The sequence below is a fragment of the Zeus faber genome, assembly GCF_960531495.2.
Source record: "Zeus faber genome assembly, chromosome: 5".
Classification (NCBI taxonomy): Eukaryota; Metazoa; Chordata; class Actinopteri; order Zeiformes; family Zeidae; genus Zeus; species Zeus faber.
Window position 1 is genome coordinate 36,665,495 of NC_137192.1, and position 22,179 is coordinate 36,687,673.

At 46.5% G+C, this 22,179-nt stretch overlaps 1 protein-coding gene across 2 annotated transcripts; it reads left to right on the top strand.

Moving 5' to 3' along the window:
* The first annotated feature begins 304 nt into the window (after positions 1-304).
* Positions 305-13,334, top strand: pdhb (pyruvate dehydrogenase E1 subunit beta). Of its 2 annotated transcripts, XR_013844148.1 has the most exons (12): positions 305-377; positions 463-522; positions 4,694-4,801; positions 5,513-5,575; positions 10,457-10,492; positions 10,577-10,767; positions 10,940-11,034; positions 11,103-11,213; positions 11,559-11,650; positions 11,731-11,872; positions 12,521-12,726; positions 12,769-13,334. XR_013844148.1 is itself a non-coding variant. In XM_080000057.1 (11 exons), exons 1-11 carry the CDS (start codon positions 342-344, stop codon positions 12,664-12,666), a joined length of 1,080 nt encoding a protein of 359 aa, XP_079856183.1. In that variant the 5' UTR covers positions 305-341; the 3' UTR covers positions 12,667-13,334. The 2 variants fall into 2 exon arrangements, 1 of the variants encoding a protein (XP_079856183.1); XM_080000057.1 differs by having other exon boundaries at positions 12,521-13,334.
* The last annotated feature ends 8,845 nt before the right edge of the window (positions 13,335-22,179 follow it).

Sequence of the window (22,179 nt, forward strand, 5' to 3'; positions counted from 1 at the left end):
TTGGATCCCAGGCTCCTCCTGCTAGCATGCTGTAGTGTCCTTGAGCAAGACACTTAACCCCTCATTGCTCCTGATGGCTGCGTCCGTCGCTGTTTGAACAATTGTAAGTGGCTTTGGATAAAAGCCTCTGATCAATGACTAAATGTAAATGTAAATGTAAATGTTGTCGCCCTTTGAGCTTTTTGTTTTTTATTGGGATCGTTCACACCTCTTCCGCGTCCGTCAGCAAGTGACAGCGCTGATTGGCTGGTCTCGATGACGCGTCGGCGGATCTCCCCAACGGCTATGATTGGCTGCCGCCCATTGGCCCCTCCCAGTCTCTAGCAGAGGTCGGTTCCAAGATGGCGGCGTTGAGTTGTGTTGTCCGCTCAGGAAGGGTAAGCAGGTTATTTATTAGAACAATATTCAAATGTTCAAATATCAAACGTGCCCCCTGTTCTGACCGCCAGTGTGTGTTTTCAGAACGCCGTGTCGCGGGTCCTGAGGCGGGAGTTTCACCAAACCGCGCCGGCCGCAGCGCAGGTCAGTGGCAGGCATGCTAACAGGCTAACAGGCTAACAGGCTAACAGGCTAACTCCAAGTAAAGGGACTGTTTTGAATGGAAAATCAGGTTCAGACCAGAAAGTAACGGACAGAAAGTAACGAGCATGTATAATGTATGTACCTTGTGATGTCCAAAATATTCCGGTGAGATCCAGTATACAAGTAATATAATATATATTATTATAATGAATATATTATATGTCATATATAGGAAGGGCATCCGGTGTAAAAACCATGCAAAATCAAACAGGCGGACAACAAATCTGATTTACATACTGGATCGGTGGAGGCCCGGGTTAGCAACAACCGCCACTGGTGCTGTTAGCCAACAGGGTGCCAGCGGAAATTGTGCTACTGTCGGTCCAAGAAGAAGAGGAAGAAGAGGAAGAAGGGGAAGTCGTGTCCGGAGACAGCAGGAGAGGAAGAAGGGAAGGAGTGTTGAGAAGAGGAACTTTGAACGTTGGCACTATGAAGGGTAAAGAGAGAGAGCTGGCTGACATGATGGAGAGAAGGAAGGTAGATGTACTATGTGTACAAGAGATCAGGTGGAAGGGGAGTAAGGCCAGGAGTATCACAGCCAGGTACAAACTGTTCTACCATGGAGTGGATGGCAGGAGAAACGGGGTAGGGATAGTGTTGAAGGAAGACGATGTCAAGAGTGTTTTGGAGGTGACCAGAGTGTGGGACAGAGTGATGAGCATGAAGCTGGACGTTGATGCGGTTATAATGAATGTGGTCAGTGCATACGCTCCCCAAGTTGGGTGTGAGATGGAAGAGAAAGAAGAATTCTTTAGTGAGTTGGATGTAGTGGTGGAGAGCGTCTCCAAGGAAGAGAGAGTGGTCGTTTTAGCAGATCTCAAAGGGCATGTTGGCCAAGGGATTTGTGGATTTAGAGAAAGCGTATGATAGGCTGCCGAGAGAGGAAGTGTGGTATTGCATGACGAAGTCGGGGGCGGCAGAGAAGTAGGTAAGAGTGGTACAGGATATGTATGAGGGCAGTCAGACAGTTGTAAGGTGTGTAGTAGGTGTGACCAAGGCATCAAAGTGGAGTTGGATCAGCTCTGAGACCTTTCTTGTTGCAGTGGTGATGGACAGGTTAACAGATGAGATCAGACAGGAGTCTCTGTGGACTATGATGTTCATGGATGACATTGTGATCTGTAGCGAGAGTAGGGAGCAGGTGGAGGAGAGCCTGGAGAAGTGGAGGCAGCATTAGAGAGAAGAGCAATGAAAGTCAGCAGGAGTAAGACACAATACATGTGCCTGTATATAAACCTGGTGATGTGCAGTATATAAACCTGTTGATGTCCGAAGCCAAACAACGTTGTTGTTATGAGTATAAGCAGGACCAATATCCAGCTGGTCCTACTTGAATGACACGCCACTATTCATAAAAAAAAATGGAGATGAGATTTAGATGAAGACACTTTATGACATCATCATATTATTTACTATAATTATATTTACAGTAACACACTTTATGACGTCATCATATTATTTACTATAAATTATATTTACAGTAAGACGCTTTATGACGTCATATTATTTACTATAAATGGATTTACAGTAAGACACTGTATGACATCATCATATTATCTACTATAAATTATATTTACAGTAAGACGCTTTATGACATCATATTATTTACTATAAATTATATTTACAGTAAGACGCTGTATGACATCATCATATTATTTACTATAAATTATATTTACAGTAAGATGCTTGATGATGTCATTTTGTACTATAAATTATTACATTACATTACATTACATTGATCAGAGGCTTTTATCCAAAGCCACTTACAATTATTCAAACAGCGACGGACGCAGCCATCAGGAGCAATGAGGGGTTAAGTGTCTTGCTCAAGGACACTACAGCATGCTAGCAGGAGGAGCCTGGGATGGAACCAGCAACCTTTAGATGACTAGACCACCAGCTCTACCTCCTGAGATATCTCAGGAGGTATATTTCACAGCAAGAAGGTCCTGGATCGATTCCCGCCTGGGGCGCTGTTGGCACCGTGCTCCGGTGGGTTATCTCCCAAATAGGAGCCTTTCTGTGTGGAGTTTGCATGTTCTCCCCGTGCTCACATGGGGTTTCCTCCACCTAACGTCAGTAAGGACCCCCACCAAAAACATGCACACATCATGGTGTGACCAACGATGGACACTCATCACCTGGTCCCCGGGCGCGTCCACATACGCTGCCCACTGCTCCTGGCTGTGGCCCCGGAGGAAGGACAAGCCAGGATGGTTAAACGCAGAGGAACCATTTCACCGGCCACCATCCAAAAGCGTGTGTGTGCATGTGTTGTAGTGTGGTGTGTTGCGTGACTAATAAAGATTGTTCTTCACTTCTTCTTCTCTCTTACAGTAATTCGCTTAATGACATCATCATATTATTGACTATAAATGACATTTACAGTTAGACGCTTTGACATCATATAATTTATGATAAATGTTCAGGTTCGGGTTCAGAATGTACGTTGGACCGTGTCCAGTGTGCGGTGTAGACTCTGTCACTCTGTAGTGGTTAGAGATTAGTCTCGCAGGTCTACTGACCTAGAAGTGCTGCACATGCTGCCAACGCTTAGCACGTGCTGCTAACACTTAGCACCTGCTTGCAATACTCCCCCACAGCCTGTGCTTTATTATGATCTAATCTTTCATATCACAATCCAAATCATATCCATAATGTGAACTACTCTTACCGTGCACAGCAAATTAGGATCAAATTAAGGATTTAAAATTCACTCATGCTGATCGGCGATCATCCCTTTGATCAGCAATATACGATGGAATCTCAAATCTTTACAAGCCTAGTGTGTACTCAGATATGCATCGACATTCAGCGTGTGTACTCGGATGTCCAGCGTGTGTACTCGGATATCCAGTGTGTTTACTTAGATATTCAGTGTGTGTACTCAGATATCCAGCGTATGTTCTCAGATATCCAGTGTGTGTACATACATATGTGGCCCAGATTACCTCCCAATGTGTTCTGAGTGATTGGATCTCAGTGTGTCTTTGGTGTGTTCACACCGTACTTACAGCTGTCCACTGGTGATCAGATCACCAAGACACATGTTAATGCCAGGTGTAAATGGGGGTCACTTTTACACTTCTCTGTTAATGTTGTTATTATTATTAATAATAATAATTATTATTTTTAATAATAACAATGGCAATAATAATAATAATAATAATAACAATAATAATGCGCAGGGTCCATTATCGACACCAATTACAAATTTCTCAGTTCCCATGGAACGTAGCATCAATTTGCGCTGTCGCTCCTCTTTACATCAACATTACTTACAATTTTAAGATTTCCCTTGAAAGCAGCATCAGCTGAGGTAATGAGGCGGTCAGTCCTAGTGACAATGAATTACTAAAACAAGACGATCCACTTGTGACTTTATCCTAAAATGAGAGGCTCCCTGTCTACTTCCTGTCAGGTCCCTGCCTACTTCCTGTCAGGTCCTTGTCTGCTTCCTGTCAGGTCCTTGTCTACTTCCTGTCAGGTCCTTGTCTACTTCCTGTCAGGTCCTTGTCTACTTCCTGTCAGGTCCTTGTCTGCTTTCACTCCCAACACGCTTCCATTCAAACGGATTCAACACTGCATCACAGACCTCACAGACATTCCATCAACTTTTTTTTTACTTTTGGGACTAAAATAAAACAGACACGATTGGGACCCGTTGCTCTGGAGCTGCAAGCGAATGTGTGATGTCACAACCAGGGAATATGTTTTGGATGTTTTCCACTCCTACACTCTGTTACGACTGGATCCAGGACACGGCACCGGGTTCGATGGAACAGAATGAGTTTATATTTACAAAGAGGGAATCAAATATCAAACCAAACGCCCCGCCCACGTCACCACACACATATACACACACACACACTCTAATGACACCTCAACCGTAGCTGCAGTGGTTGTCCTGTTCCAGACACTTTTAACCCCAAAAATGCCAAGGAGAATCATAATAATTATCTAAGTATTCACACAGTGAGGGACAAAAAGCCATCAGACGGATTTAATTTTTTATCCTAAAGTTCTGGACATGATGGTGATCTGCATCCTACTGGTCTCGGTACACGGTCCTGGTGTGCTGGTCCTGCTCCTGAGGTTCTGCTGTCCCCAGGTGACGGTGCGTGATGCCCTGAACCAGGCAATGGATGAGGAGATGGAGCGGGATGAGAGGGTCTTCCTGCTGGGGGAGGAAGTGGCCCAGTACGACGGGGCCTACAAGGTGAGTACTACCACTAATGCTGCCTCAAGTACTACCAGTAATGCTGCCTCAGTATTGCCAGTAATACTGCCTCAGGTACTACCAGTAATGCTGCCTCAGGTATTGCCAGTAAAACTGCCTCAGGTACTACCAGTAATGCTACCTCATGTACTACCAGTAATACTGCCTCAGGTACTGCCAGTAATACTGCCTCAGGTACTACCAGTAATGCTGCCTCAGGTATTGCCAGTAAAACTGCCTCAGGTACTACCAGTAATGCTACCTCATGTACTACCAGTAATACTGCCTCAGGTACTGCCAGTAATACTGCCTCAGGTACTACCAGTAATGCTACCTCAGGTATTGCCAGTAAAACTGCCTTAAGTACTGCTAGTAATACTGCCTCAGGTATTGCCAGTAAAACTGCCTCTGGTACTGCCAGTAAAACTGCCTCTGGTACTACCAGTAATGCTACCTTAGGAACTGCCAGTAATACTGCCTCAAGTACTGCCAGTAATACTGCCTCAGATACTGCCAGTAATACTGCCATCAGTACAAGTGATACAGCACATATCATTTTTACACAAATTTCCCAGTTTTCGAGCCACAATCACAAAATGTATAAAGAAAACAAAGAGTTCTCAATCCTATTTCTTTATCGTCATTTTTGTGTAATTGAACCTTTGTGGGCGTGGTATTAAGGTGTGTGTGTGTGTGTGTGTGTGTGTGCAGGTGAGCAGGGGCCTGTGGAAGAAGTACGGAGATCAGCGCGTCATCGACACACCCATCACGGAGGTCGGTGTGAAATCTATTGATGATTGTAAAATGACGACTAACTAAAATGGCAACCACTTCCTGCTGTCAGTGTACTGTCCTGGAAGAGACGTTTCAAACTTGTGGAGAAATAATCATTCATTCATATATATATATATATATATATATATATATATATATATATAATCAGTATAGTGACGCTCAATTCATTAGTTTCTATATTATGTTATTTTCTTATCGCTGCTTCTATCCATCATGAATATAATAATAATTGTATTATATTCTGTCATTTATATGATAAGGTTTTAACAGAATGTACAACAACCTTTCTTTTTTACCCACAATGCCACTGTTCCCAGTAAAGCTAGGGCCACACTAGTGATTTTCAAGGCAGATTCTGCATTGAGGTAGTCCAGGTGGTCCTGGGTAGTCCTGGGTAGTCCAGGGTCATCCAGGGTGGTCCAGGTAGTCCAGGGTGGTCCAGGGTCATTCAAGGTGGTCAAGGTAGTCTAGGGTTGGTCTGGGTAGTCTGGGTAGTCCAGGGTAGTCTGGGGTGGTCCAGGTAGTCTAGGGTTGTCCAGGGTCATCCAGGGTAGTCCTGCGTCATCCAGGTATTCCAGTGTCATTCCGGATGGGCCCGGTGGTCTAGGTAGTCCAGGGTCATCTGGGTGGCCCAGGGTCATCCAGGATGGTCCAGGTAGTCTTGGGTGGTCCAGGGTGGTCCAGGTAGTCCAGGGTCGTCCAGGGTCGTCCAGGGTCGTCCAGGTGGTCCAGGTTCGTCCAGGTAGTCCAGGGTCATCCAGGTAGTCCAGGGTCGTCCAGGGTCGTCCAGGGTCGTCCAGGTGGTCCAGGGTCATCCAGGGTCGTCCAGGTAGTCCAGGGTCGTCCAGGTAGTCCAGGGTCGCCCAGGGTCGCCCAGGTGGTCCAGGGTCATCCAGGGTCGTCCAGGTAGTCCAGGGTCATCCAGGTAGTCCAGGGTCATCCAGGGTCATCCAGGTAGTCCAGGGTCGTCAAGGATCATCCAGGTAGTCCAGGGTCGTCAAGGGTCATCCAGGTAGTCCAGGGTCGTCAAGGGTCATCCAGGTAGTCCTGTTAGTCGTGCTGTACAGTTGTAGCTGCCATCACTGTGTGAGTGAAAGCTCACGATTCAAACAAACTTGTTTGATTTTATCAGGTCTTTTCCAAAATCCTTTGGTGTGTGCGCATCAAAGCCTCAAATCCCAATGAGAACTTTCATCAGCCAATGAGATGCTGCACCTGCATGACAGCGAAACAAAGGAAACAGGAAGTTAGCAAGGTTGGATGTGGGCAATGGGGCAACAGTGTCGATTGTCAGTCCTGCAAGTTCGCTTCATGGCGACCGTATTTGTGTTGGTGTCAAAGGCGGGCGAGATGTTGAGCCTCTGGCAGGACATCCACAGAATAATAATAATAATAATAATAATAATAATAATAATAATAACTTAAGTTTGTATAGTGCCTTTCAAAAAACCCAAGGTTGCTTTACAGGAGAGGGGCAAGGGGGGAGGGAGGAACAAAACAAAAACAAAGGAATAGCTAAACTAACTAACTGATGAGGTTGTTTTGAAAGTGTCCAGGGTGGAGGCGTTGCCCATTACAGGAGGGAGAGAACTCCAGAGGGTGGGGGCTGCCACGCTGAAAGCTCCCCGAAAGTTTGTAATCTGCTACGGGGATGGACAGCAGACCCATATCCGAGGACCGCTAGAACTTTGCCCGTCTGTCTCCCTCCGTCTTCCTCTGTCTGTCTGAGTCTGTCTTCATCTGTCTCCCTCCGTCTCCCTTCGTCTGTTTCTGTCTGTCTCCCTCTCTCTCTCTGTCTCCCTCCGTCTCCCTATGTCTGTCTGTCTTCGTCTCTCTGTCTCCCTCTGTCTCCCTCTATCTTCGTCTGTCTCTCTCCCGCTGTCTCCCTCCCGTCTCTGTCCATTTCCCTTCCTCTGTATCCCTCCGTCTCCCTCTGTCTCCCTCTATCTGTTTCTGTCTCCCTCCGTCTCTGTCCGTCTGTCTCTGTCTGTCTGCATTCCGTCTCCATCCGTCTTCCCTATGTCTTTGTCTGTCTCCCTCCGTCTGTCTCTGTCTCCCGCCGTCTCTGTCTGTCTTCGTCTGTCTCTCTACCTCTGTCTCCCTCCCATCTCCGTCCATCTCCCTCCATCTGTATCCCTCCGTCTCCCTCTATCTCTGTCTGTCTCCCTCTGTCTCCCTCCATCTGTTTCTGTCTCCCTCCGTCTCTGTCCGTCTCTCTGTCTGTCTCCCTCCATCCCGTCTCCTTCCGTCTTCTGTCTGTCTCCGTCTGTCTTGGTCTGTCTCTCTCCCTCTGTCTCCCTCCCGTCTCCATCCGTCTCCCTTCATCTGTATCCCCCTCTCTGTCTCCCTCCATCCCGTCTCCCTCCCTCTCCCTACCATCTCCGTCTGTCTTCATCTGTCTGTCTGTCTTCGTCTGTCTCCCTCTGTCTGTCTCCCATCTCTGTCCGTCTGTCTCACATCTCCGTCTGTCTTTGTCTCCTTCTGTCTGTCTCCCTCCGTCTCCCTCCCTCCGTCTCCCTCTGTCTCCCTCTGTCTTCCTCCGTCTGTCTCCCCCTGTCTCCCTCCGTCTCCCTCAATCTTGTCTGTCTTCATCTGTCTCCCTTTGTCTCTGTCTTTCTCCCTCCTCTCCGTCTGTCTCCCTCTCTCTCTCTGTCTCCCTCCGTCTCCCTATGTCTGTCTGTCTTCGTCTCTCTGTCTCCCTCTGTCTCCCTCCATCTTCGTCTGTCTCTCCCGCTGTCTCCCTCCCGTCTCCGTCCATTTCCCTTCCTCTGTATCCCTCCGTCTCCCTCTGTCTCCCTCTATCTGTTTCTGTCTCCCTCCGTCTCTGTCCGTCTGTCTCTGTCTGTCTGCATTCCGTCTCCATCCGTCTTCCCTCTGTCTTTGTCTGTCTCCCTCCGTCTGTCTCTGTCTCCCGCCGTCTCTGTCGGTCTTCGTCTGTCTCTCTACCTCTGTCTCCCTCCCATCTCCGTCCATCTCCCTCCATCTGTATCCCTCCGTCTCCCTCTATCTCTGTCTGTCTCCCTCTGTCTCCCTCCATCTGTTTCTGTCTCCCTCCGTCTCTGTCCGTCTCTCTGTCTGTCTCCCTCCATCCCGTCTCCTTCCGTCTTCTGTCTGTCTCCGTCTGTCTTGGTCTGTCTCTCTCCCTCTGTCTCCCTCCCGTCTCCATCCGTCTCCCTTCATCTGTATCCCCCTCTCTGTCTCCCTCCATCCCGTCTCCCTCCCTCTCCCTACCATCTCCGTCTGTCTTCATCTGTCTGTCTGTCTTCGTCTGTCTCCCTCTGTCTGTCTCCCATCTCCGTCTGTCTGTCTCCCATCTCCGTCTGTCTTTGTCTCCTTCTGTCTGTCTCCCTCCGTCTCCCTCCCTCCGTCTCCCTCTGTCTCCCTCTGTCTTCCTCCGTCTGTCTCCCCCTGTCTCCCTCCGTCTCCCTCAATCTTGTCTGTCTTCATCTGTCTCCCTTTGTCTCTGTCTTTCTCCCTCCTCTCCGTCTGTCTCCATCTGTCTCAGTCTGTCTTTGTCAGTCTCCCTCCGTCTCCCTCTGTCTCCCTCCCATCTCCGTCCGTCTCCCTTCTTCTGTCTCCGTCTGTTTCCCTCTGTCTCCCTCCGTCTCTGTCTGTCTCCTTCCGTCTCTGTCTGTCTCCCTCCATCTGTCTCCCTCCGTCTGTCTCCCTCTCTCATCCCGTCTCCCTCCATCTGTCTCTGTCTCCCTCCGTCTCTGTCCGTCTCCCTCCCTCTGTCTCCGTCCGTCTCCTTCCGTCTGTCTTCCTCTCTCTCCCTCCTGTCTGCCTCCATCTGTCTTTGTCTGTGTCTCCCTCTGTCTCTGTCCGTTTCGCACCGTCTCTCTTCATCTGTCTCTGTCTGTCTTCCTTTGTCTGTCTCTATCCCTCTGTCTCCCTCCGTCTTGTCTGTCTTCATCTGTCTCCCTCTGTCTCTCTCCTCTCCATCCGTCTCCATCTGTCTCAATCTGTCTTTGTCTGTCTCGCTCCGTCTCTGTCTGTCTTCGTCTGTCTCTTTCCCTCTGTCTGCCTCCCATCTCTGTCCGTCTCCCTCCATCTGTATCCCTCCATCTCCCTCTGTCTCTGTCTCCCTCTGTCTCTGTCTGTCTCCTTCCATCTGTCTCTGTCTCCCTCTTTTTCTCTCCGTCTCACTCCGTCTCCCTCTGTCTCTTTCTGTCTCCCTCCCTCCCCTCTCCATCTGTCCTCGTCTGTCTGTCTCCCTCCGTCTCATCTGTCTTGTCTGTCTCCCTCTCTCTGTCTCCCTCTCTCCCTCCCTCCCGTCTCCATCTGTCTGTCTCCCTCTGTCCATGTGAGACAGTTGTTGTGTGTGTGCGGAAGAGACTGGAAATGTGTTGTTCAACGTGCAACGTCCCATCTGTTCCTTCAGGTCATGGGGGTGGGGCTTGATGTGTTGTAGTGTTATTACAGTACTGTAGTAGTAGTAGTACTACAGTACTGTAATACCTAGTACTGTAGAAGCACTACAGTACTAGTAGTATATGGCAGTTTGGCCACCACATGCCAGCCAAGTGGCGTTTTCAGGGCCCTCGGGCACAGAGACACAGAAGACGGGGGGTTGTAAACAGCAGTTCATGGTAGAGAGTGGGCTAGCTGGAACAAGCCAGGAGCAGATAGAACATGTCATGACACGGGCTCCTCCTGAGTGTGGGTGGGGATGTGGCTTTTAACCTGTTGCTCGTTACACCAACCAACCAGCAACAGCTATGCAGCCACCCTGATCCCAATCACCTAGATCCAGGTCAGGTGTGGCTGCTCAAACCACATCATCCCTACACCACATAGTACTACAGTACTGCCATATGAGTGAAGTGCACAATCTAAGTGTGTATATTTGTGTGTGTGTAGATGGGGTTTACTGGCATTGCAGTGGGAGCTGCTATGGTGAGTTTGTTTATTTGTACAAAATATTACAAATTTGTGTGTATGTTGCAGTCCTCCTGACCCTCCTCCTCCTCTTCCTCGCAGGGCGGCCTCAGGCCCATCTGTGAGTTCATGACATTTAACTTCTCCATGCAAGCCATCGACCAGGTGATCAACTCTGCAGCCAAGACCTACTACATGTCTGCTGGCCTGCAGTCCGTCCCCATTGTGTTCCGGGGGCCCAACGGGGCCTCAGCGGGTGTGGCCGCACAGCACTCCCAGTGCTTTGCTGCGTGGTGGGTCTGCCTAGCGCCCCCTAGCCTGGTGGGGTTAGCCTAGTGAGGTTAGCCTAGCGGGGTTATCCCAGTAGGATTGGCCTAGCTAGGTTAGCCTAGCAGAGTAAGCATAGCTGTGCTAACCCAGCGGAGCTATCTTAGTGAGATTTAACTCCATGTGGTGTGGCTGCAGGTACGCTCACTGTCCAGGCCTTAAGGTCTTGAGTCCCTGGAACACCGAGGATGCTCGAGGTCTCCTGAAAGCAGCTATCCGAGATGACAACCCAGGTGAGAAGCTACGCTAGCTGCTAGCTCCCTGTGTAAGCATGTCCTGCTAATGAGTTGATGTGTTGTAGTGGTGTTCCTGGAGAACGAGCTGATGTACGGCGTTCCCTTCGAGTTGTCCGAGGAGGCTCAGTCCAAAGACTTCACCATCCCCATCGGCAAGGCCAAGATAGAGAGAGCAGGTGAGGGGAGCCCTGGGGACTTAGCGGGGACCGGGCCCTCCATGAGAAAATTGATGTGACTGATAAAAGTTTCACCACAATCTTTAGGAGAACATCATTGGTCCGAGCTGAGGCTTTAAGCCCCTCCTCCAAACCCAAATGCTTCTTTTTCACGTGAAGGCCTCTGCGCAGGATGTGGATAGCATGTGGTTAGCTCACTGCTGCCCCCTGGGGGTTGTTGTTTCAGGAAAATTGTGTAAATATTGGATTGTTTAATTCCTTGTGGTCCAACGTTTACTTTCAGTTTGGCTCCAGATGCCGTGAGCTGCTTTTCTAAAATCTTCTTCTTCCCGTCCCATCCATCAGGAAGTCATGTGACCCTGGTGTCCCACTCCCGCTACGTGGGTCACTGCCTGGACGCAGCCGCCGTCCTGTCCAAAGAAGGAGTAGAGTGTGAGGTAGATCCCGACAGGAGGCTGTAGATCATGACAGGACCCTGTAGATCACAGGTCCGGCCTCACTCTCCCTCCCCCCCCAGGTGGTGAACCTGCGTTCCATTCGTCCTCTGGATGTGGACTGTATTGAGTCCAGTGTGATGAAGACCAACCACCTGGTGACAGTGGAGGGCGGCTGGCCGCAGTTTGGAGTGGGTGCCGAGATCTGCGCCCGCATCATGGAAGGTACTGACCAGCTGTCGTCATTCGAGCCTTAACACCCTGTAACCGTGAAAACCCAAAGTCCAGTAGCTCATGTGGAGCGGTCGGATTCCAACCAGCTGGACCAGGACAGAATCCTTGTTGTTCCCCCTGGATCTGAGGTTGCACTCCGGTCCAGTTCCCTGACAGGGGCTGGGCAATGGGACCGCCGGTCCCCTGGTCCCGGTCCCGACATCCGTTCCCTGTGGTCCACGTAAGCCCCTTGGCCACGTTCAGACTGAGCGGTTGCCGACAGTTACGGTTGCGGTTCCGCTCTGCACAGTTCTGCATGCAGCGCTGGTGGACGCGCACGACGTCACATCCAATAGTGCTACGTTGACATGGTTAAAATAGAGACTTGTATGAGAGCAGCTCCACAGGAAGTCCACACGCGCTCCACAGGAAGTTGGTTTACTGACCGCTCCTTAAGTCTACGGAGTGAGAAGAGATCTGCACGACGTAGACAAACAGCATTTTGTCTTCGTGACACTACGACAGAAAGCAGAGAACCTACTCTGTGTGTGTGTGTGTGTGTGTGTGTGTGTGTGTGTGTGTGTGTGTGTGTGTGTGTGTGTGTGTGTGTGTGTGTGTGTGTGTGTGTGTGTGTGTGTGTGTGTGTGTGTGTGTCTGTAGGTCCTGCCTTCAACTTCCTGGATGCCCCGGTTACCAGGGTAACGGGCGTGGACATCCCGATGCCCTACGCCAAGATCCTGGAGGACAACAGCCTGCCGCAGATCAAAGACATCATCTTCTCAGTGAAGAAGACCCTCAACATCTAATTCACACTGTCTACACACACACACACACACACACACACTGTCTACACACGCACACACACACACACTGTCTACACACACAACACACTGTCTACACACACACATCACACTGTCTACACACACACCACACTGTCTACACACACACACACACACACACACACACTGTCTACACACGCACACACACACACACTGTCTACACACACAACACACTGTCTACACACACACATCACACTGTCTACACACACACACACACACAGTCTACACTACTACTTTAGGTGTGTGTGTGTGTGTGTGTGTGTGTGTGTGTGTGTGTGTGTGTGTGTGTGTGTGTGTGTGTGTGTGTGTGTGTGTGTGTGTGTGTGTATGCGCGTGCCGCTGGACAAAGTACCAGGCTGTAACATTCGGCAGCACAACACGCCCATGAGACTCCTCGGAGCTCTCTGATTGGTTATAACGGGGTGGAACGGTGGAATGCACCTTTATTCGAGCGGTCGGGGCCAACATGGCCGCCCTGGGCCTCCTTGTGGTGTCCTGTGTGAGACTGCAGCAGGTCTTTTGTCTTGTGGTGGCCATGTTGGATTGTTGTCGATTTCATATTTAATTCAGTGAAACAGGAAGTATTTATTCTAATGAACCAACTGTTACACTAATAAAACCCTCTTATCTCCAGACCTGTCTGTCTGCCTGTCTGTCTTACCACGTTCTGTTCCAAAAGCCTCATTTTGGCGTCAACCGAGTAAACACAGTTACAGCTGTGAGAAAGAAATCAACTTGTAAACACTAGGAACATTGACACATGAAGCACGCACCATGTAAACACGACAAACTATTAGTTTTGAAAAGACATGAAATGAGAATGCAGCCGAGAAACTTTTCCCATTTGTTCCTCCAGAGAACACGGGAAGAAGAATGTTTTCCTAGATTCCTTGACGTTTCCTCAGTATGAAGTACATCAGCTTCTGATTCACAGATTTTGAGCCGGAGGGAAGAGGGAGCGGCGCTGCAACAGTTGTGGGACTAGGACTGGTCCTCAGCTCGCGACACCTCCTCGGTCGGAGCCTGGGGCCGGTCATGGCGCAGGGCCACCACCCGGTTCCGCTGGACCGGCCGCGCCCTGTACCCCACGTCCCACGGCCGTTCCAGTGCGGTGCGAGGGCCGGCCCGCTGGTTGGACAGCTGCGTGGGGAGGCCTCTTCTTTCTCTCCGGGCAGTAGACCCACATCCTGGGAGGGGCAGGCCCTCTTCTTTTGGGACCCGGCGTCCGTTAAGGTGTGTCACGGAGCTTGTGGAGGTGGCCCAGGCAGCACTCCCCCACTGGGGCACGGAGTTGTCGTCAAAACATAAGCGCTGCGAGAGGTCAGAGAGTAGCACTGCTGTTCCCATTATGAAGCATAGAATATTATATGTAGTATATGGATATTGATTATATAATAAATAAATGGTCACTTGAAAATATCAACTACTATGAGTAGTTTTACAACTAGTATGTCTAGTTGTAATAATAGTATGTCTGTCTGGTTTTGTAACTAGTATGACTGGTTGTATTACTAATATGTCTTTTATGTCTAATATGTTTTTTTTTATATTGTCGTTTAATAACCACTAGTTGTATCTAGTTCTATAATCACTATGACTAGTTTTATAACTAGTATCAAAACGAGTATGCCTACTTTCATAACTAGCATGTCTGTAGCATGAAGTTGTATTACTTGTATGACTAGTATGTAACTAGTTTGACCAGATTTATAACTTGTATGATTAGCTCTATAAATAGTCTTACTAGTATGTCTAGTTTTATAACCAGTATATCTAGTTGTATAACTAGTATGTCTACCTCTATAACTACTATGACTAGTTGTATAACTTGTATGTCTAGTTTTATAACTGTCTAGTTGCATAAATAGTATGTCAAGTTGTATAACGAATGTTGAGTTGTATAACTAATGTCTATTTTTATAACTAGTTTGTCTACCTTTATAACTACTATGAGTAGTTGTATAACTACTATGAGTAGTTGTATGTCTAGTTATATAACTACAAACCCCAATTCCAATGCAGTTGGGACGTTGTGTAAAACGTAAATAAAAACAATACAATGATTTGCAAATCCCTTTCAGCCCATATTCAATTGAATACACCACAAAGACAAGGTATTTAATGGTCAACCTGATAAACTTTATTTTTTGCAAATATTTACTCATTTTGAATTTGATGCCTGCAACACCATCCAAAAAAGCCAGGACAGGGGCAACAAAAGACTGAAAGTTGAGGAATGCTCAAAAAACACCTGTTTGGAACATTCCACAGGTGAACAGGTGGATTGGAAACAGGTGAGTGTCATGATTGGCTATAAATGGAGCCTCCCCCCCAAAAGGCTCAGTCGTTCACAAGCAAGGATGGGGCGAGGTTCACCACTTTGTGAACTACTGCCTGAGCAAATAATCAAACAGTTTAAGAGCAACGTTTCTCAACGTACAATTGGAAGGAATTTAGGGATTTCATCATGTAAAGATTCAGAATCTGGAGAAATCTCTGCAGGTAAGCGGCGAGGCCCATATGTCAACAACAGGCAGAAAGGCCGCCTGCTTCTCTGGGCCCAGCTGGTCTGGGATGGACTGACGCTAAGCGGAAAAGTGTGCTGTGGTCTGACGAGTCCAAATTTCAAATGTTTTTTGGGAATCATGGAGGTGGTGGTGTCCTCCGCCAAGAGGGAAAGGAACATCCAGGTTGTTACCAGCGCAGAGTTTAAAAGCCAGCATCTGTGATGGTGTGGCGGGGTGGTAACTTGTACATCTGCGATGGTGTGGGGGGGGTGGTGGTGGTACCTTGTACATCTGTGGTGGTGGTACCTTGTACATCTGTGGTGGTGGTACCTTGTACATCTGTGGTGGTGGGGGGGGGTGGTGGTACCTTGTACATCTGTGATGGTGTGGGGGGGGGGTGGTAACTTGTACATCTGTGGTGTGGGGGGGGTGGTACCTTGTACATCTGTGATGGTGTGGGGGGGGTGGTACCTTGTACATCTGTGATGGTGTGGGGTGGTAACTTGTACATCTGCGATGGTGTGGGGGGGGTGGTGGTGGTACCTTGTACATCTGTGGTGGTGGTACCTTGTACATCTGTGATGGTGGGGGGGGGGGTGGTGGTGGTACCTTGTACATCTGTGATGGTGTGGGGGGGGGGGGTGGTAACTTGTACATCTGTGGTGTGGGGGGGGTGGTACCTTGTACATCTGTGATGGTGTGGGGTGGTAACTTGTACATCTGTGATGGTGTGGCGGGTGGTGGTGGTGGTACCTTGTAGCATTAAGGCTTAAGGTACCAACAGCTTTTGGAGCTACATACGCTGCCATCCAAGCAGCGTCTTTCCAGGGACTTCCTGCTTATTTCAGCAGGACTTCACCAAGCCACGTTCTGCAGGTGCTACTCCAGGCTGGCTTCCTCATGGAAGAGTGCGACGACTAGACCGCCCTGCCTGCAGTGCAGACCTGTCTCCCATTGAAAATGTGCGGCGCATTATGAAGCGCTAAATACGACAAGGGAGACCCCGGACTGTCGAGCAACTGAAGTGGTACATCGAGCAAGAATGGGAAAGAATTCCACCACAAAGCGTCAACAGTTAGTGTCCTCAGTTCCCAAACGCTTAGTGGGTGGTGTTAAAAGGAAAGGTGATGTAACACAGTGGTAAACAGGCCCCTGTGCTAGCTTTTTTGGAAGGTGTTGCAGGCATCAAATTCAAAATGAGTGAATATTTGCAAAAAAAAAAAGTTTATCAGGTTGAACATTAAATATCTTGTCTTTGTGGTGTATTCTATTGAATAAAGGTTGAAAGGGATTTGCAAATCATTGTATTCTGTTTTTATTTACGTTTTACACAACGTCCCAACTGCATTGGAATTGGGGTTTTTACGATGTCTACCTCTATAACTACTATGACAAGTTGTATAACTAGTATGTCTAGTTGTATAACTAGTACTGTGTGTCTCATAGTATAACTAGTATAGCTAATTGTATTTCTAGTTGTCTTACAAGTATGTCTACTTTTATAACAACCATGAATAGTTTTATATCTAGTTTAGTGTTACTGGTATTTCGCCTGATCCCTCCCCGAAGAGGGAGGGATCCGGTGAAGGGGTGAGTGGGTGGGTGGATGAGGGGGGGTTGGATGAAGGGCTGGGGGGGGTGGGTGGATGAAGGGCTGGGGGGGGGGGTGGATTGGGGTACTGATGATAGACTGGGGGATACAGTGATAGATACAGTTATACTTTTCCAGGTCCAGTTATATATCCAGATATTCATACAGCTATAGATAGTTATTCATTCATTTACAGGTACAGTTATACAGCTATAGATGCAGTTATACAAAGTTATTCATTCAGATACAGTTATAGATCCAGATATTCATATAGCTTTAAATACAGTTAAAGATACAGTTATTCATACAGTTATGGATAGTTACAGATCTAGTTATTTACACAGTTATAGATACAATCAAAGATACCGTTATAGATTAAGTTATATAGTTACAGATACAGGTGTAGATGCAGTTATAGATATTCATACACTTATAGATAGTTATTCATACATGTATGGATAGTTATAGATACACTTATTCATACAGTTAGTTACATATACACATATTCATACAGTTATAAATCATTTAATCATGCAGTTATAGATAGTTATTCATACGGTTATAGATCCAGTTATACAGCTAAAGATACAGTTATAAACAGTAATTCATACGGTTATAGATATAGTTATTCATACAGATATAGGTACAGTTAAAGATAGTTATAGATTCAGTTATAGATTCAGTTATAGATACAGTTATAGATACAGTTAAAGATGTAGTTATAGACAGTTATTAATACAGATAAAGATCCAGTTATAGATACAGTTATAGGTACAGTTAAAGATACAGTTATAGATACAGTTATACAGTCATAGATTCAGTTAAAGATACAGTTATAGGTACAGTTAAAGATACAGTTATAGATACAGTTATACAGTCATAGATTCAGTTATAGATACAGTTATAGGTACAGTTAAAGATACAGTTATAGATACAGTTATACAGTCATAGATTCAGTTAAAGATACAGTTATAGGTACAGTTAAAGATACAGTTATAGATACAGTTATACAGTCATAGATTCAGTTAAAGATACAGTTATAGGTACAGTTAAAGATACAGTTATAGATACAGTTATAGGTACAGTTAAAGATACAGTTATAGATAGTTATAGACAGTGATTCATACAAATAAAGATACAGTTGTAGAAACAGTCATAGATTCACTTAAATATACAGTTATAGATACAGTTATAGGTACAGTTAAAGATACAGTTAAAGATACAGTTATATATACAGTCATAGATTCAGTTAAAGATACAGTTAAAGATACAGTAAAAGATACAGTTATAGATACAGTAATAGATAGTCATAGATTCAGTTAAAGATACAGTTATAGATACAGTTATAGGTACAGTAAAAGATAGTTATAGATACAGTTATAGAAAAAGTTAAAGATACAGTTATAGATACAGTCATAGATTCAGTTAAAGTTACAGTTATAGATACAGTTATAGGTACAGTTAAAGATACAGTTATAGATACAGTTATAGGTACAGTTAAAGATACAGATAAATATATAGTTATTGATACAGTGAAAAATACAGTAAAAGATACAGTCAGAGATTGTTATAGACAGTTATTCATACAGATAAAGATAGTTATAGATACAGTCATAGATTCAGTTCAAGATACAGTTATAGATAAAGTTAACGATATAGTTATAGACAGTTTTTCATACAAACAAAGATACAGTTATAGATACAGTCATAGATTCAGTTAAAGATAGTTATAAATACAGTTATAGATACAGTTATATGTACAGTTAAAGATACAGTTAAAGCTACAGTTATAGATACAGTTATAGATACAGTTAAAGATACGGTTATAGATACAGTTAAAGATGCAGTTATAGATACAGTTAAAGATGCAGTTATAGATACAGTTATAGACAGTTATTCATACAGTTAAAGATACAGTTATAGGTACAGCTATAGTTATAGACAGTTATTCATACAGTTAAATATAGTTATAGATATAGTCATATTCAGTTAAATATACAGTTATAGATACAGTTAAAGATGCAGTTATAGATACAGTTAAAGATACAGTTATAGATACAGTTAAAGATGCAGTTATAGATACAGTTATAGATACAGTTAAAGATGCAGTTATAGATACAGTTATAGATACATTTATAGTTACAGTTAAAGATACAGTTATAGATACAGTTAAAGATGCAGTTATAGATACAGTTATATGTACACTTAAAGATACAGTTATAGATAGTTATAGACAGTTATTCATACAGTTAAAGATACAGTTATAGATACAGTTAAAGATACAGGTATAGATACAGTTACATGTACAGTTAAAGATACAGTCATAGATACAGTTAAAGATACAGTTATAGATACAGTTGTAGATTCAGTTAAAGATACGAGTCGAGCTCTAGTGCTGAGGTTGCTGTGTAGTGTATCACTGCTCGTATTGTAGTATTGCAACTTGGACTACTGGACTAACTCTGCACATTTCACTGCCATTTGCTGATCTGCCAACAAGCTTGTGGTCCAGACACACCCCCTATTCAGGTAAGTCCTCTCTTATGTGGGCGTGCTCTTAGCCAGGTGCAAGCCTAATCACACGAGCAGCTGTATTCTATCACCTATTTATGGTCCTGCCCTTGAAGCGTTAGCTTCAAGCGTTGGCCCATTTGTAGTCGCTCTCGTGTGAAGACGCTCTGTGTAAAGACGCACGTCTACCTCTGCACGTCAAATAGAAGTGCATTACTGACTAAATCTTTTTTATTGTTGTCGTTTGTTGTTGTCTTTTTTCTGTCGTTTTTCTTGTTATTATTGCTGGTTCAGTCTTATTTGGCACTTACTTTGTCCTAGCTGGTTCAGGGTAGTACCGTCATATCTGCTGCTAATTGCTCAGCCATCAGCAAGGGTGTGAGCCAAGCAACTCCCTCTAATCAGTAAACCCTTTGTCTAACTTTCTGGGCGTGTCCTTCTTTCACTGAACAGGGATAAATACCCTGCACTACAAACTGAACTCTGAGTCGAGCTCTAGTGCTGAGGTTGCTGTGTAGTGTATCACTGCTCGTATTGTAGTATTGCAACTTGGACTACTGGACTGACTCTGTACATTTCACTGCTATTTGCTGATCTGCCAACAAGCTTGTGTTCCAGACACACCCCCTATTCAGGTAAGTCCTCTCTTATGTGGGCGTGCTCTTAGCCAGGTGCAAGCCTAATCACACGAGCAGCTGTATTCTATCACCTATTTATGGTCCTGCCCTTGAAGCGTTAGCTTCAAGCGTTGGCCCATTTGTAGTCGCTCTCGTGTAAAGACGCACATCTACCTCTGCACGTCAACCGAAGCAAGGACACCGAACAAGGCAAACCTGCCTTCTTTCTCTCACTCCATACAAAATGTGCTACTACCGCATCACTACAACTTCAAGGTCACCCAGAAAGCGTCGTTATACCATACGCCGATACAATCCAGGTAACCTCAGGTCCCTGCAGCAAACATCTTCTGCAAAGACCTCCTTCTCTGTTGGCTTGTGGAATTGTCGATCTGCAGTTAACAAGGCAGACTTCATTTCTGGTCATGCCAACCACCTCTCCTTGGAGCTCCTTGCTCTCACTGAGACATGGATTAAACCGGAAGATAGGGCAACCCCGGCTGCACTCTCCACTAACTACACATTCTCCCACACATCCAGACCATCTGGCCGTGGTGGTGGGACTGGCCTGCTAATTTCCAACACATGGAAATTTAATCCACTGTTGCCTTTAAACAACTTTACCTCCTTTGAATATCACGCCGTCTTGGTGACTGCTCCGGTGAAAGCCTATGTGGTCGTCATCTACCGTCCACCAGGACAACTAGGTGACTTCCTTCATGAGCTTGACACCCTGCTGTCATCAATTCCTGAGCATGAGTGTCCCATGCTTGTCTTCGGAGACATGAACATCCACTTGGACAGCGCGAGCTCGGCTGACTTCCTGTCTTTGGTTCGCTCGTTCAACCTAAGACAGATCCCGACTCCACCGACTCACAAGGCTGGCAAAGAGCTTGATCTCATTCTTGCTCGGAGCTGTACCACAGACAACCTATGGGTCACTCCTCTTCATCTCTCTGACCACTTCTTCATCCACTTCAATGTCCAGCTACCAAAACAACCCCCCACCTCCCCACCCATGGTTACTATCCGCAGCAATCTCCGCAACTTGTCTCCCACCCACTTCTCCTCTGTGCTCTCCTCTTCTCTTCCACCTCACGGCACTTTCTCCTCTCTGCAGGTTAATGATGCCACTGATTCCCTCTGCTCCACCTTGAGCTCATGTCTGGAGCCTGTGTCCACAATCCACCAGACCCGCTCGTTCAACCCAGTCGCACCCTTGGCTGACTGACACCCTCCGGACAACGCGCACTGACCTCAGAGCAGCCGAGAGGAAATGGCACAAATCCAAAACAACTGAGGATCTTGCTAGCTACCAGACACTGCTGTCCTCCTTCTCTTCCAGCATCACTGCTGCCAAGAAGGTCTTCTTCAACGATAGGATCAACGGTGCCACAGACACACGTAAGTTATTCGCCACCTTCAAGTCTCTGCTTTACCCTCCACCACCTCCCCCAGCTACTAACCTCACTGCTGACTGCCTTGCCTCCTTTTTGACTAACAAAGTGGCAGCCATCAGCAGCCAATTCACTAAACAACTTACTCACAACCTGTCTTCTCCAGCCCTAGGCTCATCGTTCCCTGGTTTCACCCCCCTCGCTGAAAGTGAGGTATCTAAACTACTAACATGTAGCCGTCCTACTACCTGTCCGCTAGATCCGATCCCATCTAACCTCCTTCAAGACATATCACCGACTATCACCTCAGCAATCACACATGTGATTAATTCTTCCCTAACTTCCGGCACTTTCCCTTCCGCTTTCAAAGCGGCTCGGGTCGCACCACTGCTCAAAAAACCCTCACTCGATCCCAATCAAGTAGAAAACTATCGGCCGGTCTCTCTCCTCCCATTCCTTTCCAAAACCTTAGAGAGGGCGGTCTCTAGACAGGTTACAGAATACCTGTCAAGAAACAACCTTCTTGATACACTTCAATCTGGCTTCAAAAGTGGTCACTCCACCGAAACAGCCCTGTTGTCTGTGACAGAGGCCTTAAAAACTGCTAGAGCTGCTGCCAAATCCTCGGTTCTCATTCTGCTTGACTTATCAGCTGCTTTTGACACTGTCAATCATTGCATACTCCTGTCCATACTCTCAAGTATGGGCATAACGGGCAGTGCACTTTCCTGGTTCGAATCTTACCTCACTGGGCGCTCGTTCAGTGTGACATGGCGAGGCCAGCTGTCTGTGCCTCACAACCTCACCACAGGGGTGCCCCAAGGCTCGGTGCTAGGACCCCACCTCTTTGCCGTATA

What these genes read in the sequence shown, in the direction of transcription:
- pdhb (XM_080000057.1), top strand. Translation starts at nt 342, where the DNA reads ATGGCGGCGTTGAGTTGTGTTGTCCGCTCAGGAAGG. An exon ending in GTGTTGTCCGCTCAGGAAGG is followed by an intron (nt 378 to 462) that starts GTAAGCAGGTTA and finishes GTGTGTTTTCAG; the next exon opens with AACGCCGTGTCGCGGGTCCT. An exon ending in TCGACACACCCATCACGGAG is followed by an intron (nt 5,576 to 10,456) that starts GTCGGTGTGAAA and finishes GTGTGTGTGTAG; the next exon opens with ATGGGGTTTACTGGCATTGC.